We start from the raw sequence: 14,675 nt of genomic DNA on the forward strand, positions 1-14,675 counted from the left end.
TTGGTCTTTGATGTCAGATAAACACCAGTGTGAATCCTTGCTCTGTCACCTCCTAGCTATTCATTCAACAATTATTTGAGAATCAGCTATTTGTCAAGTTCTCAGGATGATACAGTGAACAAGATAGGTAATGTCTCTGCTTTCACGGAACTTACTGTCTAGGGGAGGAAAGCAGAAAATAAATAAGATTATTAATCAGGCGTGTTATAGAAGAGCAAGGAGAGATTGTGTCTCGTGTGAGAGAGCTGTGGAACTGGAAATTACCAAATGATTTCCAATTTGAGAGACTTGGATCAGGTGGCTTAGAATTAGGTTAAAGAAAATCGATTCTCTGGAACAATCAGTGCCATACATTAACTTTCAGAGGGAGTTTTTTGTATTGCTAAAAGGTTGCTCATCTGGTCTTGCTTCTTATGCATATAGAAAACTTGACATCAATTAGTAATCACTAGCTAGATGAGAAAGTGAACCTTGCTAAATAAATTAGAGGAGCAAATAATTAGAGCAAAGTCCCAAACATAGTAGAGAAACAGCTCCATTTTGGTTTTAATTTATCCTCACATCCCTAAACGCATTACATGGCAGTTTACAAATTACAAATGGAAGAGAAATATATTTAATTTTGAATTTTTTGAGTGCTTTTGAGGATCATAATTTCTTAATATCCCTTGATTGAGGTGGGAATAGTCTAGGGACAATTAAATTGGCAATCAATGAATTAAATTCTAAGAGGACAATTCTCCTGGTGCATAGCTACAAATTTCTGGAGCATTTGTGGTCTATACCTGCAGTATAATTTGTCCTTTGGATTTATTTTTGGTATATGTGGCAGTGTCTATAAATACCTCTCATTTCTAGAATAGAAAGAGAGTGAGATGTAGGCTGTATATTTGATAAGAATATTTAAATTCTACCTTTTGCACAGAGTCAAGCATTTGCAATTGTGTTTTGTGGTCATTAAGTAAGGGCATAAGTTTCTTTTTAAAACTTATAATGGTATGTCACCTATGAAGAACATTTCATTTAATGCAATCAATATTTACATATTTCTAATAAATTGTGTTGATCTAATACACAAATATTGAGCTTTTGCATAGTAATTGCAAATCTGCTGAAGGAATTTATCTACAGAAATCCATATTTGTGGGTTTTTTACTGTAGAAATTATATTTTAGCAGCTTTATGGAGCTGTCATTGATGTATACAAATTTGATGTTTAATATACATATACATTGTGAAATGATCACCACAATCAAGCTAATTAACATATCCATTACCTCTACATAGTTACCATTTTGTGTGTGTGTGTGGAGAAGATTTAAGATCTATCCTTTTGCAAGTTACAAGTACACAATAGAGTATTGTTCATATTTGTCTTTAAAAAATTTTTTTCATGATATGATTCATCACTTCCAGATATAAAAGTTTTCAGCATTTAGAGGGCATGGGATATTACAGTGTACTTTCTTAAGGTGGAAAACAATATCTTCATTTATAACAAGAGCTGGTATTTGTTCAGGACACATTATAATTTATTTTGTTTTGTAATGAACTGTCATTTCTTTGTTCTCTTGTGTTTTTCTATTGGTAATTGGGTCTGTGACATTGTGGTGTATATATATACGCATATATGCTATTATTAAATTCTATTGAGACAGCTCAGTTTTATACATGGTTTATAGTTTTTGTGATATTTGATTTTATGTGCTATTTAGCTATTACAATCTAATAAAAATGTGGCCAATTAATTTTCTTTTAAAGCTCTCTGCATTAAAATATGTCTGCTCTTTTACATTTTGATCACAGCCATTGAAATAGCCCCTGAAAGGGACCTTTTATTTTTATATCATTTCTTTTGAAGAATTGGATTTTAATATCCTATCAATACTTGCTTTTTTTCCTTTAATCTGTGAAAATGCATTTAACTTCAACAGTAAAATTGACAGCATCCATTTTTATCTTTAATTACCTTTTCAGTTTGGCTCTCCAAGGCTCACAGCAGAATTTATCACCAAGCCATAATGGAAATGCTGAATGGAAGATTCAGAGAATCTGCCTAGCTCTGAATTTAGCTCAGTTGACCCCGTTATAAAAAAGAAAAGTCAACAACAACATTGATATAAAAGACAACTCATTAGGTCATACCACTTGCAAACGACAATGTTTATTTTTGATTCCTCTTATTTATTTGGCCCCCTAATTCCCTTCTCATGTGCTCTTTTTTAACTCCAAAGCACCAACTCCCCTTTGCTTAAGGGTTTCGTAAGTGCAAAAGCACATCAGAGAATAACTGCCACACAAATAATAATAGCTGCCGGCTATTGAACACTTGGGCCCTGCAGCTGAGTGCTTGCTTTACCAGCTTTATGTCCTGCAAGGCAGCTTTTAAGGCTCTGGTTTAAAGATTAGGGATGGGGTCTACAGAGAGAGATTCAGTTTAGTTTGAAGTCAGGCCACCTGGGTTTGAATCCCTGCTCACCATTTTCTACCTCACTAGCTCAGAGATCTTGGGCAAACTACTTAACATTCATTTATTCATCCAACAAACATTTTGAGCATCAACTGTGTGCTCCATATACTGGGCACCCACCGGTGGATAACAGACACAGCTGTTGCCCATCTGGAGCTAATTTTCTATAGGGAAAATCAGGCACACTAAAATTATGTCATTAAAAATTGTGACAAATGTGGTGAGGGGAGGGGACAGGGCACAGTGATACAGAGTAATAGGCAGAGGGAGTGGAAGACCCAGCTTAGGTTGGTTTGTCCCTCAAGAGGTGACAAATAAGCTCAGTCCTGAAGGAGGAGTAGGAATTAGGCAAAGCAGGGGAGGAGGAGGGCTGGGGAGAGAATAGGGCAGGCAGAGGGAGCAGTTCATGTCAAGGCAGGACCATGCTGGCTGGTTCCAGAGACTGAAAGGGGCCAGTGACCCAGGAACATGGGGGGGAGGGGTGTGTGTGTGTGTGTGGGTGGGTGTGTGGGGAGGCATGTCAATGCAGGCAGCAGGGGCCACTCTAACGGGTGGCAAGGACTTGGGATTTTGTTTCTGTTTTAAGACGATCACTCAGGCTTCCCTCAGAATGTGCTGGAGAGTGCACGTGGAGTCTAAGCTAGAGATAAGCATGGACTTGACTATAGTAGTAGGAGAGGAGGATTAAGATATGGATTCCAGATAGATTCAAGGTAAACAGCACTTAAGGTTGAATTAGACTTGGTGGGTGAAGCAGAGGGTAGAACCAATGATGACCTCCAGGTTTTTCACTTGAATAATTAGTTGGATGGTGGTACCATGGATTGAGATGGGGAGACTAAGAGGACAAAATGTTTTGGGACATAATTAACTGACATGTCCAAGTGACAATGATGTCACATACACAGAGACACAGAGTTGAGATTAGCACCTGAGTGTGAATCTGGTCATTGCCAGTATGTGGAAGGTATTTAAAGCCAGGGAAATGGATAAGATCACAGAAGTGGGGGGAGTAGGGTGGAGGCAGGGGCAGAGTGTACAGAGAAAGAGATAGGTCCCAGATTTCAGCCTGTGGAATTCCCAACATGCGGAGTCTGGGTGAAAGAAGAGGAACCTGCCAAGAGCAGTGAGAAGGAGAGGTCAAAACAAAACAAGGGTAATAAAAGTACCACACTTCTAATACTGCTGGAGTTTAAATGTGCTAGTATATTAAAAAGTGCTTAGATTATTATATTCTCCCACTACCTAGCAAGGTTAATATGATAATTGTTATATTCCACTTTCTATGGCAAGGCACTGACTGGCTAGTGGGTATTATAAAGATGAATAAGACATAGACTCTAAGCCTAGGACCTCATTATCTAGTAGAGGACATAATATGTATAGAGAAATGGACCAAAAGATGGAACGTGGTAAGTGCTGTGAGAGAAATAAAAGTGTTCTGGAAGTTCAGAGAAGGGAGAGGCTGTGTCTGGTGGGGGAACCAGGCTAGGCTTCAAGGGACAAGCGGCATTTGAAATGGGTCTTGAAGAAAGGGTGGGTTTGGATATTCAGGGAAAGGGAGGAGTAGGATGGGTGAAGGCAGGAAAGTTTAACAAAAATTCCATAATCTTCAGAGGAAATGTGGTGTCTGGGATATGGGTGCACTGTAGACTGTATGACAGTCCCTTTGGTCAAACCTCAGAAAGTTGGTAGACAGATGCTACTTTAGGGAACCTTTGTAGGTGGTGGCCACAGCAACAGCACCAGTTTCCATTGTCATTTGATCAGCCAGCGTTTCCTAGCAGTGTGAAAACGCCTGTTATCAGAGTCAGGTGCTGCCACCATATCCAGCAACCGAGAGTAATTGGTGTATTATTCTAGAAAAAACCATCCAAGATGCATACATTATATTCTATAATTATTTGCTTGGATTTTAAAGTGCCCAACAAATTACACACTTTGCCTTTCACTTAAGAACAGTAACAAAAAGTATTATTTTTTTCACAGATTATGTAAATAACTGTTGTTCTCGTGGTTATTTTTTTAAATAATTTTACCCCTTTAATCATTTTTTAAAAATTATTTATTTATTTTTGGCTGCGTTGGGTCTTCGTTGCTGTGCGCGGGCTTTCTCTAGTTGCGGTGCGTGGGCTTTCTCTAGTTGCGGTGCGCGGGCTTTCTCTAGTTGCGGTGAGCAGGGGCTACTACTCTTCGTTGCAGTGGGCGGGCTTCTTATTGCAGTGGCTTCTCCTGTTGCGGAGCACGGGCTCTAGGCATGCGGGCTCAGTAGTTGTGGCACACGGGCTTAGTTGCTCCATGGCATGTGGGATCTTCCTGGACCACGGCTCGAACCCATGTCCCCTGCATTGGCAGGCAGATTCCTAACCACTGCACCACCAGGGAAGTCCGTTCTTATGGTTATTGATATAACACTCTGGGGAGACCTAGGAGTTCCAATTATGCTTGCCATGGCTCAGCTAACAGCCATTTAATTCTATTTTTTCCACTGACAGGTGCTGTGACCTTCAACAGTTATTCAACCACTCAGTTTCAAATCCCCTAGCTGTAGAAGCAGAATAACACTTTACTTTCTCCAAATACTGTTAGGGTGAATTGCATAAGTGTCTACATGCCCCATAAATTCTTCAGAGCAAAATAGAAATAAGGGACAATAAGTACTGTCTTTCCTTCCTATGTAGAAGTGTAATTAGTGACAACCTGGTTATCATTTTCTGTGGCCCCTTTCTTTCCCTAAGTCCAGCTTAAGCAGACTAGTTTCAATGGATATTGTTTCCATTTTCCTGGTGGTACTTAGTTGGGGAAAAAAAGTCTTAACTAATTTTCACCCTTTGGAGTCTTTGCAACCAGGTTTAGTTTTTAAACAGATTCAGAGTCTGGAGCTTGGAGTGATATTTTTGCTTACAAGGAGTCTTAGAGGTGTCAAATCCGTAAAGCTTTCTGTGAAGAATCAGAGAAACGCACTGCCATTGAAGTTCAAAGATGATTTGCCTGAATCTCTTCAGACAAATGAAGCTTTCTAATCAATTATGAATAGAAGGGATGAAATGTATGATCTAGTACGATTTGAGATGGAATTCATTATCAATCACCATCGGAGTTGCTAGTGTCTGTGGCAGATGGAGTCACTAATATTTACTAACGTTAACTGATGGCAGCATGGAGGGCATTGTCCACATTTGAGACACCTGCAAATCATTTCTGTGGATGGCTTGAATGAGTGTCAGAGCTGGACCTTCAAAGTCCTCTAGCTTAGCCTCCTCCTTTTAAGGATGAAGAAACAGGCCCAGAGTGGGAGGGTGACTTGCCCAGTGTCGCCTCGCTGGTCTCCTGTTGGGGATCACTTGGCTCTCATAACAGCCTTTTGAGGCAGGCAAGCTGCGACTGGTATTTACCTCACAAGGAAGAATTTAGTGGGCAGCAGGGTTGAGTGGAGAGAGCTTCAGCGGGGAGCCTAGGAGTAAGTCCCCTTCCACTATGTTTCAGCCTCCTGCCTGTTTCCTTTGCATCTCTCATCACAACTCAATAACTTTATTTATGTTTACTGGTTTTCTGTCTGCTGAGAGCGGTCTGTCTGTCTGGTTCCCCTCTTGGTGCTGGGCACGGAGCAGACATTAATTAATGGTAGTTATCATAGGTATGCAGCGGCTTGCCCAAGGTCACTCTGTGGTTAGACTAAGGACCCGCCTGTGATGCCATCCTCTGGCCTTGCCCTTCCTGGGACTCTGAGCTCCAACATCTCACCCGCCAGGTGTCGGGCCTGGAGGCGGGGCCAGAGTGGTGAGGAGGGGCCAGGTGTGAAAAAGGCGGAGCTAGAATGGATAGTGTGGGGCCCAAACCCGGGCCTGGGGAATGACGGGGCGGAACGGAGGCGGGGCTATGAGTAGGCGGGGCGGGGCCAGAGAGGACGAGACGGGGCTGGGCGGAACAAGAGGTGAGCGGGGGCGGGGTTTGGGCGGGGTTAGGCTTCCCGAGCCTTTTCTCGCGCCCAGAGCCAGCCCAAATCCGGCGGGCAGTGGAGGCTACCCCGGCCCCAGCTGAGGAGCCGGTCAGCCCTCCGCAGCCGCTGCTAGCCCTTGGCTCCAACCCACACTCCCCGCTCGGTCCCTCGAGTCCGCGTTCCTCACGCGGCCGTCGCGAGGCGGCTCCCTGCGTTCCCGCGCGGGTCCCGGGCGATGGCTGCGCGGGGGTCGGAGTGCACGGTCCTCTGCCTCGGGCCCCGCCCGCTCCACTTCCTCCTCGTTTTTCAGCTGGTCGCCGGGCGCTGGGGTCCGGAGGGCGCGGGAGGCGGCGTGCCCGGAGGTGAGCCTGGGCGGCGGAGGGCGGTCCGTGGGTTCGCCCTCGGTGCAGGCGGCGGGGCTCAAGGCCGCCGGGGTGCGCCGGGCGGGGACCGCGGGGATGCCGGGGCAGCTCCACGCCGGTGCCCGGAGAGCCGCGAGGCTGCGGCCCGCACCGAAAATCTTGTTACGGAGGGCGGTCATATTTTTCTCCTGGGGGCTTGGCGTGAGGTTTCAGTTTAAATGCTCAGATGTGTTCATTTAAATGCAGAGAAAAGGCCTCTTTGAAATTTGTTCCATGACCCGCATCACTGGAGACTGCTGGGTGACTTAGTGTGTACTTCGATACAACTTTTTCAATAAAAGATGCCGTCTTTATCCAGAAGGGCTTTCCTTTCTTGGTTTCAGCTGGGCTTCCCACGTAGTTACTTTATTCACAGGCAACTATGAAGGCTCCTTGGACTTAATACTAGGGATTAGGATTTGATCTTCTACCCCTAGGCCCCGCCCTCCTCCCCAACTCGCCCCTTAGCATTTGAAATCTTCCCTTTTGCCCGAAGATGAAACATGTTAGCTGTAGAAGGCTGGGCAGCGGGCTACCCATATGCATCCTAAATTCCTCCTTAGCATCTTGGAATAGAGCTTTTTCCCAGCCTTCTCTATTTCAAAATGTTTTGGACAGGAATAGAAACAACAAAAGAAAATGCTTAGTACTTTTTTAAGCTTCAGAAAGTTTGAGTCTGCCCTCTCAACACCTTGAAGAAAAATACTACTACTTACGGAGCACCTATGGTGATCTAAACATAGAAAAAGTAAGACTCCTTTAAGCAAGAGGTAAAAGCTGAAGTTCACTACACCAGTATTTCAATTTTTATGAGTGAGGAAACTTTATTTGGGTATAAGCAGAACCTTTTCTTGTCTTTCCTTCCTTAAGGTTTTTAAACTCTGATTCCTGATTCTAGGAAGTGATAATCTTGAAGGCTAGAATTATTTATTGCAGGATGTATTGCTTAACGAAGACTGTAGAGAAAGAACGTGGAGGATGATTTAAACAAATAAATCCTGTGCAGAGAGATTCATAGTTTAACAGAAAGAAAGGAATGTGATTTTGGAGCCACGCAAACCTGGGTTCAAATTATGACTCTGGTGTATCTTGACTTGGACAAGCTTGTCTCAGCGGTCCTCCTTCTTTGAAAAATGGGGATAATACTGCTTACCTCTGAGTCATTTTCAGGATTAAATAATACGTGTGAAATGCCAGGCACTCTGCCTGACACTCTAGAAAACAGTAGTCTCTACTCCTTTTGGTGGAAGTGGAACTTTTTTCATCTGTTTTAATATAAAAACATTGTAGCCAAGATTAAATGGTGTAAATAGCTATCTGTTCATGCCTGGTGTACAGTGTTATAGCCAAACAATCAGAGCTGATTAATTCCTTCCTGCCCCCACTCTTCTTAGTGAATACCTCTCTTATAATAACCATCTTGTTGGATTACATTTATATATTTTTTTCTCTTGGTCCCACATGAGCTCCTTAAGAACTGTGATCTTATCCTGTGTATCTTTGTATCTCTAAAACCTAGCTTATTGCAGCAGTCCAGTAAATGTTTGTGGATGAATGAATGGAACAGTAAGATCTCTCTGGATATCAGTTTCCTCATCTGTAAGAGGAGGGATCATGAAAGGCTTCCCTCTCAGACTCTAAAATTCCAAGATTCTGATGCTCTTAGTAAGTGATCATTTGAAGAACAAAGTGATGTTGAAAGAATGATGGAATTGCACACTTGCTCCTAATTGTTAATATGCTTTTGTGTAAAACTGCTGAAGTACTGTCTGGAATTGGGAGACCTGCCATTAATTTGCTGTGTTTCCTTGGGCATATTGCTTGACCTTGCTGAACCTTTATTTCTCCATTTTTAAAATTAGAAGGTGGTAGTAGATGGATTTCAGGTCCTTACAACTATAATTAATTTTATATTTACATTTTATTGTTTTCATATTCATCTCAGGATCTTAATAACTCTTCCTTATGGTTTTCTGTGAGCCAATCTCTAGGAAAAGAAAATGTCTAGTCTGCCAGCAGCCATACTTATTTGGCTGGTGGAAGGTTACAGAGCTGTGAAAGATAGGAGGCAATTTTGTCTGTATTAAAGTATAGATAATTAACCTAGTATATTAAGATAATACGAGCCTTTTAAACTGACCTGACCATGATTAGGAGAGTGATTTATGGAAATTAGATAGTCATTAGTCAGTTATATTTCTTAGCTGTGTAGTTGTGTGACATTTCCAATGGTTGAAACTTTATTATTAGTATATGTAGTGGCTGAGTTCTGTTTCATTCAAAGGAAAATAAAATAATTATTTCATAGAAAATGAGAGCTATGAAAGATTCTTTTTCTTCTCACCTTTAGTCATTTTCATTAATGTCTTAAGAAGCTAATAGAAATACACATATAGCGACTGTCCTCTCTACTTTTGTTATGATTATATCCAAAAGAGTATCTGGATGCCTTATGTAAGGATATAAACTTTTCATGCAGTTTAATTTGAAATTAAAAATTATTTTTGTTTCCTTGCAAATACTAAGTATGCTCTATGAGCTAGACGAAGCATCTGGAAGATAGGGTTTTATTTGTGTATCTCCTGATACGTTTCAGACAAGTTTGTAAATGTAGCCTATGGATGGAACTTCAAAAAGGTTTTCAGTCATTTCTCAGAATAGGGTTTTTTTTAACCTATAATCTACAAATTAGATCTAGTAAGTAATTTTTATAATTAGGATATGAGTTTTTAGTACAGTAATTTAAGTACAAAACATTTTTCTTCTAATAGCATTATTTTTCTCCCCTAAGAATTGCAATTAAATTCTTTCAGATGTAATTTTAAGTTTAATATTAAATAAGCATGTCTTGACAATGAGAGTTGGTAAATACTGGAATAGTTTTGGAAAAAAGTTTACAATTTGTTTCTTTAGAAAACTGCTCTCCAGAACAGCATAGGTATCGTTTTATAATGACAATATAAAACTAGTCAGCTCTGTGACTAAAATTTTAATTTAAATGTTCCGTTTCCATTTTGGGGAAGGATGATATTATTTCTCCTGTGTTTAATTCAGTGACCTCATGTTCTTTTCTTCTAAAGAAGAATTATAAAATATAGCCTTTTACCAATAAAAATAGGAATTAAATATGAATATTTGAATTCTGACAAAAAAGGACAATATGAACTTTTGATATTATATTTCTTTTTATTTTACGATCAACAGTGTATATATGGAGTTGGGCAAAACTGCTTTTCCTCTCAGTCAGTGCTTCTCAACCTCTGACATTTGGGGCTGGATATTTCTTTGTTATGGGAGATTGTCCTTTGCTTTGTAGGTTGTTTGGCAGGAAGCTTGGCATCTATCCACGAGATGCCAGTAGCAGCCACCAAAAAATACCTCCAGATATTGTCAAATGGGCCTTTGGGGACAAAATTGTCTCCCTCTTCCCCCACCCTTGAGAATCACTGCTCTAAGTCTTGTAGACCAGGGTTCCTCAAACTTTAATGTGCACAGGAATCCTCTGGGGATGTTGTTATAATGCAGGCACTGGTTCAGAGGTGGGACCTGAGGTTCTGCATTTCTCACAAGGCCCCGAGTGATATGGATGCTGCTGGTCAGAGTACCACACTTTGAGTAGCAAGGTTGTAGACAGTTTCCCATTCATATGAATTGGATGGATTTTTAAGAAGATCCAGTGATAGTAACTATGGAAACAGAGAATTCACAATGAACTATAGCCCAAACAGGATAAGGCCAGTAGAAACTAAGCACTATCCCACCACCCTAACAAATAGAGCTGTCTTCCCATTTCCATGTTTCCTTCCAGTCCCCACTATTCATTCATATTTGGACAATCCTAAGGAGGAAATTTGCAAGAGTCTTTTTTTTTTTTTTTTTAAGTTTATTTATTTCATCGTATTTATTTTTGGCTGCGTTAGGTCTTCGTTGCTGTGCGTGGGCTTTCTCTAGTTGCTGCCAGCGGGGGCTACTCTTCGTTGCGGTGCGCGGGCTTCTCAGTGTGGTGGCTTCTCTTGTTGTGGAGCACGGGTTCTAGGCACACGGGCTTCAGTAGTTGTGGCGCACGGGCTTTGTTGCTCCGCGGCATGTGGGATCTTCCTGGACCAGGGCTCGAACCCGTGTCCCCTGCATTGGCAGGCGGATTCTTAACCACTGTGCCACCAGGGAAGCCCTGCAAGAGTCTTAATCAAGGTCACACAGGCTATAGTGAACTGAGGCAACTTCATGTTCCATCGGGTGTTTTAGTTCATGACACTGTAAATATACTAGCTCATAATACATATTTATTGCCTGTTGAGAGGTGTCAAATTACGATAGTGAACTCTGCATTTATTCAATCTGATGATGCTTAAACTTTTAAAGTGTGCAAGTTGTCTCTTCTTGAAAACTATTGACTGGACCTAAATTTAACACTGCCTAAGGTCATTTTCTTACTGCAAGTGTTCTGAGAGGGCAAGATGTTAAATTAGGTTTACTAAAGCATATCAGTTACAGAGACACTTTATCTGATAATTCTGTGATAAAAATCAATAGAAAATATAATGAAAATCCTAGAGTGAAAAAAAAAAACCCTCTGCATTTCATCTGTAACACTTACAATAATGACTTGTAAGCATACCTATTTGCAACATTGAAAATGTTGGATATAGTATGCATTTCTTCTCATTTACAAAATGGTTGGTTATATTCACTTTTTTTATCTTGCTATTGCTTAAAATAGCCCTCCTAGCACTGCTGCAGAGAGGATCTTTAAAAAAGGTATACAAGACACTTTTTGTTAACTTAAAAAACATACAAGCAGACTTGTAGGGAAAGATTACTCCAGGACTGCCTTAATTATGAATTGAGTATGTATAATATATATCACTGTTACAAACCTTTTAGGTACATTATCTTATTTCTTCCTATGGTGACCTGTAAAGGAGAAAGGGAAGGCTATTGGCAGTAACCAGCAAAATTTAAAACATGTATACCTTGACTCAGCAGTTCTACTCCTGAGAGTCGGTGTCATAGAAGTCCTTGTACAAGGATGTTAACTACAGCATTTTTCCATTGTAGCATGGTTAGAAATAACCCAAAACTAAAGACTGTATAAATGCCTACCAGTGATGAAAGCTTACATAAATTATGATACACCCATAACCCAGACCGCTTTGCGGCTTATGAAGAAAGAGTGAGATGGATGGATGTACATTGACCTAGAGAATTGAATGACAAAAGCAAGTCGCAGAAGTTAAAAAGAAAACATTTGTTCTTCCTCTGTGTGTGTGTGTGTATTTTAAGATGTGTACACAACAGACTTAACAGTGGTTAGCCTTGGAGGAAGGGAGATAAGGAGGAGGAGAGGGAGATTTCCTACTCTTAATGTGCTTTTGGTTGGAATCTTGATAATGATCATACATTACTTTTGTAATTAAAGTATTATTTTTTTAAAGATTTTTTTAAATGTGGACCATTTTAAAAGTCTTTACTGAATTTGTTACAATACTGCTTCTGTTTTTTATGTTTTGGCTTTTTGGCCACGAGGCAAGTGGGATCTTAGCTCCCCGACCAGGGATTGAACCCACACCCCCTGCATTGGAAGGCGAAGTCTTAACCACTGGACGGCCAGGGAAGCCCCTAAAGTATTATTCTGAGAACAGAAACAAATCTGGGTCCTAGTTCTACATCTGCTGCTTACTAGCTACTGTTAGACTAGTGACTCTCAACCAGGGGCAGTTTTGTGCATCCCTCCCTCCCCCCCACCAGGTGGTATTTGGCAATGTTTGGCCATGTTTTGGGTTGTCACATTGAAGAGGTGGTATATGCAGTGGATGGAAGCCAGGGATGCTGCCAAACATCCTGTAGTGCATGGGACAGCCCCCTGTAACAAAGAACTATCTAGCCCAAACTGTCAATAGTGTTGAGTTGAGAAATTCTTTGTTAGACTTCAGAGCTGCAGCCATGTTCACATATGCAGGGGGTGCCCTTCACATTGTGGGGTGTTCTCTGCATAGCCATACAGTTTATAATTATGATATGATGAAAGTAAATAAATATGCAAACTTGTCCCCAGGAAGGCAGGCACCAGAGTTTTCTGCTTTACCTCTAGCACCTAACAGAGGCTGACATGGGAAGCAGGCACTCAACAATTGTTGAATGAATGAATGAGCTAAACTAGGTATTACATGTTAGGCTCTAATATACTCAGGTTGTAGCAGATGCTAAAGATTTAAGAAGAATTTATGGAAGAAACTTAAAATTATAGCAGGTGTTGTCTGTTAATTTATCTTTATCTAAAGATTGGCAAAGGACTACTATTATTCATATTTAGCTGCAGAACATCTTGGCTGACTTTTTTCAATACTTTTTGATAAGAAAATCATGATTCTTCATGGAAGAATGCCAACAGAGGACACTATTGTGTCTTATCTTCCTAGAATTGGTTTTTAAAATCCTTATCTATTTAGCTACCTACCGAATTTAGTGAAACAAACTTTAAAAAGAGTTTTAAACTACCTTAGACACTACCTGACATAGTGAGATAATGTACTTTTTTATTTTTTCCGCATAACAGTGAGGCAGCAAAGCAGAAGTTATCCTTTTTATTAATGTTTTATAGTGGAAAAACTCAAACATACACAAAAATCCTCAAGTATAACCAACTCAAGAGTTCTTGCCTTACATGTTTAACAGTTTTCAACATTTTGCCAACAGATACCCTTATTTCTGTAAATTAGAAAATGGGGGGACTTCCCTGGTGGCGCAGTGGTTAAGACTTTGTGCTCCCAATACAAGGGGCCCAGGTTCGATCCCTGGTCAGGGAACTAGATCCCACATGCATGCCACAACTAAGAGTTTGCATGCCACAACTAAGGAGCCCACTGGCCGCAACTAACACCCAGTGCAACCAAATAAATAAATAAGTAAATATTAAAGAAAAAGAAAAGAAAATGGGGACATATGGAATTTAACACCTATTTAGTGGTGCCGAGTGTTCAAATCATGGTTTTCAGCTTTGCGGTTCTGTGCCCTTTCTTTTTCTTTTTTTTTTTTTTTTTTTAATTTTATTTATTTATTTATTTATGGCTGTGTTGGGTCTTCGTTTCTGTGCGAGGGCTTTCTCCAGCTGCGGCAAGCGGGGGCCACTCTCCATCGCGGTGCGCGGGCCTCTCACCACCGCGGCCTCTCTCGTCGCGGAGCACAGGCCCCAGACGCGCAGGCTCAGTAGTTGTGGCTCACGGGCCTAGTAGCTCCGAGGCATGTGGGATCTTCCCAGACCAGGGCTCGAACCCGTGTCCCCTGCATTGGCAGGCAGATTCTCAACCACTGCGCCACCAGGGAAGCCCTGTGCCCTTTCTTAATCACCATACTAAAATTAAGGATCGAGGTTACATTTCTTTGAAAATATATGTGGTTTCAGTAAGTGACTTAAAAGTGAAATTTCTTCAATAAGTCATTCTTTTAATTCCTCAAACTTGAGACAATACCAGAGTAATGATACTTGGAGTTACAAATGGATTTGTAAAACCCAAATTTAAATTTCTCAGAGAGTTAATGACAGTATATATATTTGCACCTTTTACGTATTCAATTTAGTTTTTCTCTTGTATTTTTAACTACTTCGGAAGAATTGCCCATTAATTATTTTTGTTGTTGTTCTTGTCCTATTTTCAATGTGCTTCACAGCTTGGTTCTCTTTGTTTTTCTGAGATATGTGATTTATGTGCTATTAGTAGGTTGGTATTCTAATTATTATTATTAGCTATAAAGGATATAGACTTGAGGAGAGCTTTTCACTGAACTGTCATTGCACTGTGTTGAGAGTGCCCGATGCCACAGACATGTTCTTCCTTCTTTTTTTTTTTGCAAGGTCCTGTCTGTA

The 14,675-nt window shown here is 40.8% G+C and overlaps 1 protein-coding gene across 4 annotated transcripts in view; it reads left to right on the forward strand.

The window, feature by feature from the left end:
• The first annotated feature begins 6,468 nt into the window (after nucleotides 1-6,468).
• CHRNA5 (cholinergic receptor nicotinic alpha 5 subunit) overlaps nucleotides 6,469-14,675 on the forward strand; it is a 60,074-nt gene continuing 51,867 nt past the window's right edge. For 3 of the 4 annotated variants that reach the window (XM_061181854.1, XM_061181856.1, XM_061181855.1), the window contains exon 1: nucleotides 6,469-6,772. In XM_061181854.1, the coding sequence (XP_061037837.1) occupies nucleotides 6,646-6,772 (127 nt within the window). In that variant the 5' untranslated portion in view covers nucleotides 6,469-6,645. The remainder of the gene's footprint in view (nucleotides 6,773-14,675) is intronic. The other variant, XM_061181857.1, reaches the window with a different exon arrangement.

The sequence above is a fragment of the Eubalaena glacialis genome, chromosome 2 (genome assembly GCF_028564815.1).
Source record: "Eubalaena glacialis isolate mEubGla1 chromosome 2, mEubGla1.1.hap2.+ XY, whole genome shotgun sequence".
Lineage (NCBI taxonomy): Eukaryota > Metazoa > Chordata > Mammalia > Artiodactyla > Balaenidae > Eubalaena > Eubalaena glacialis.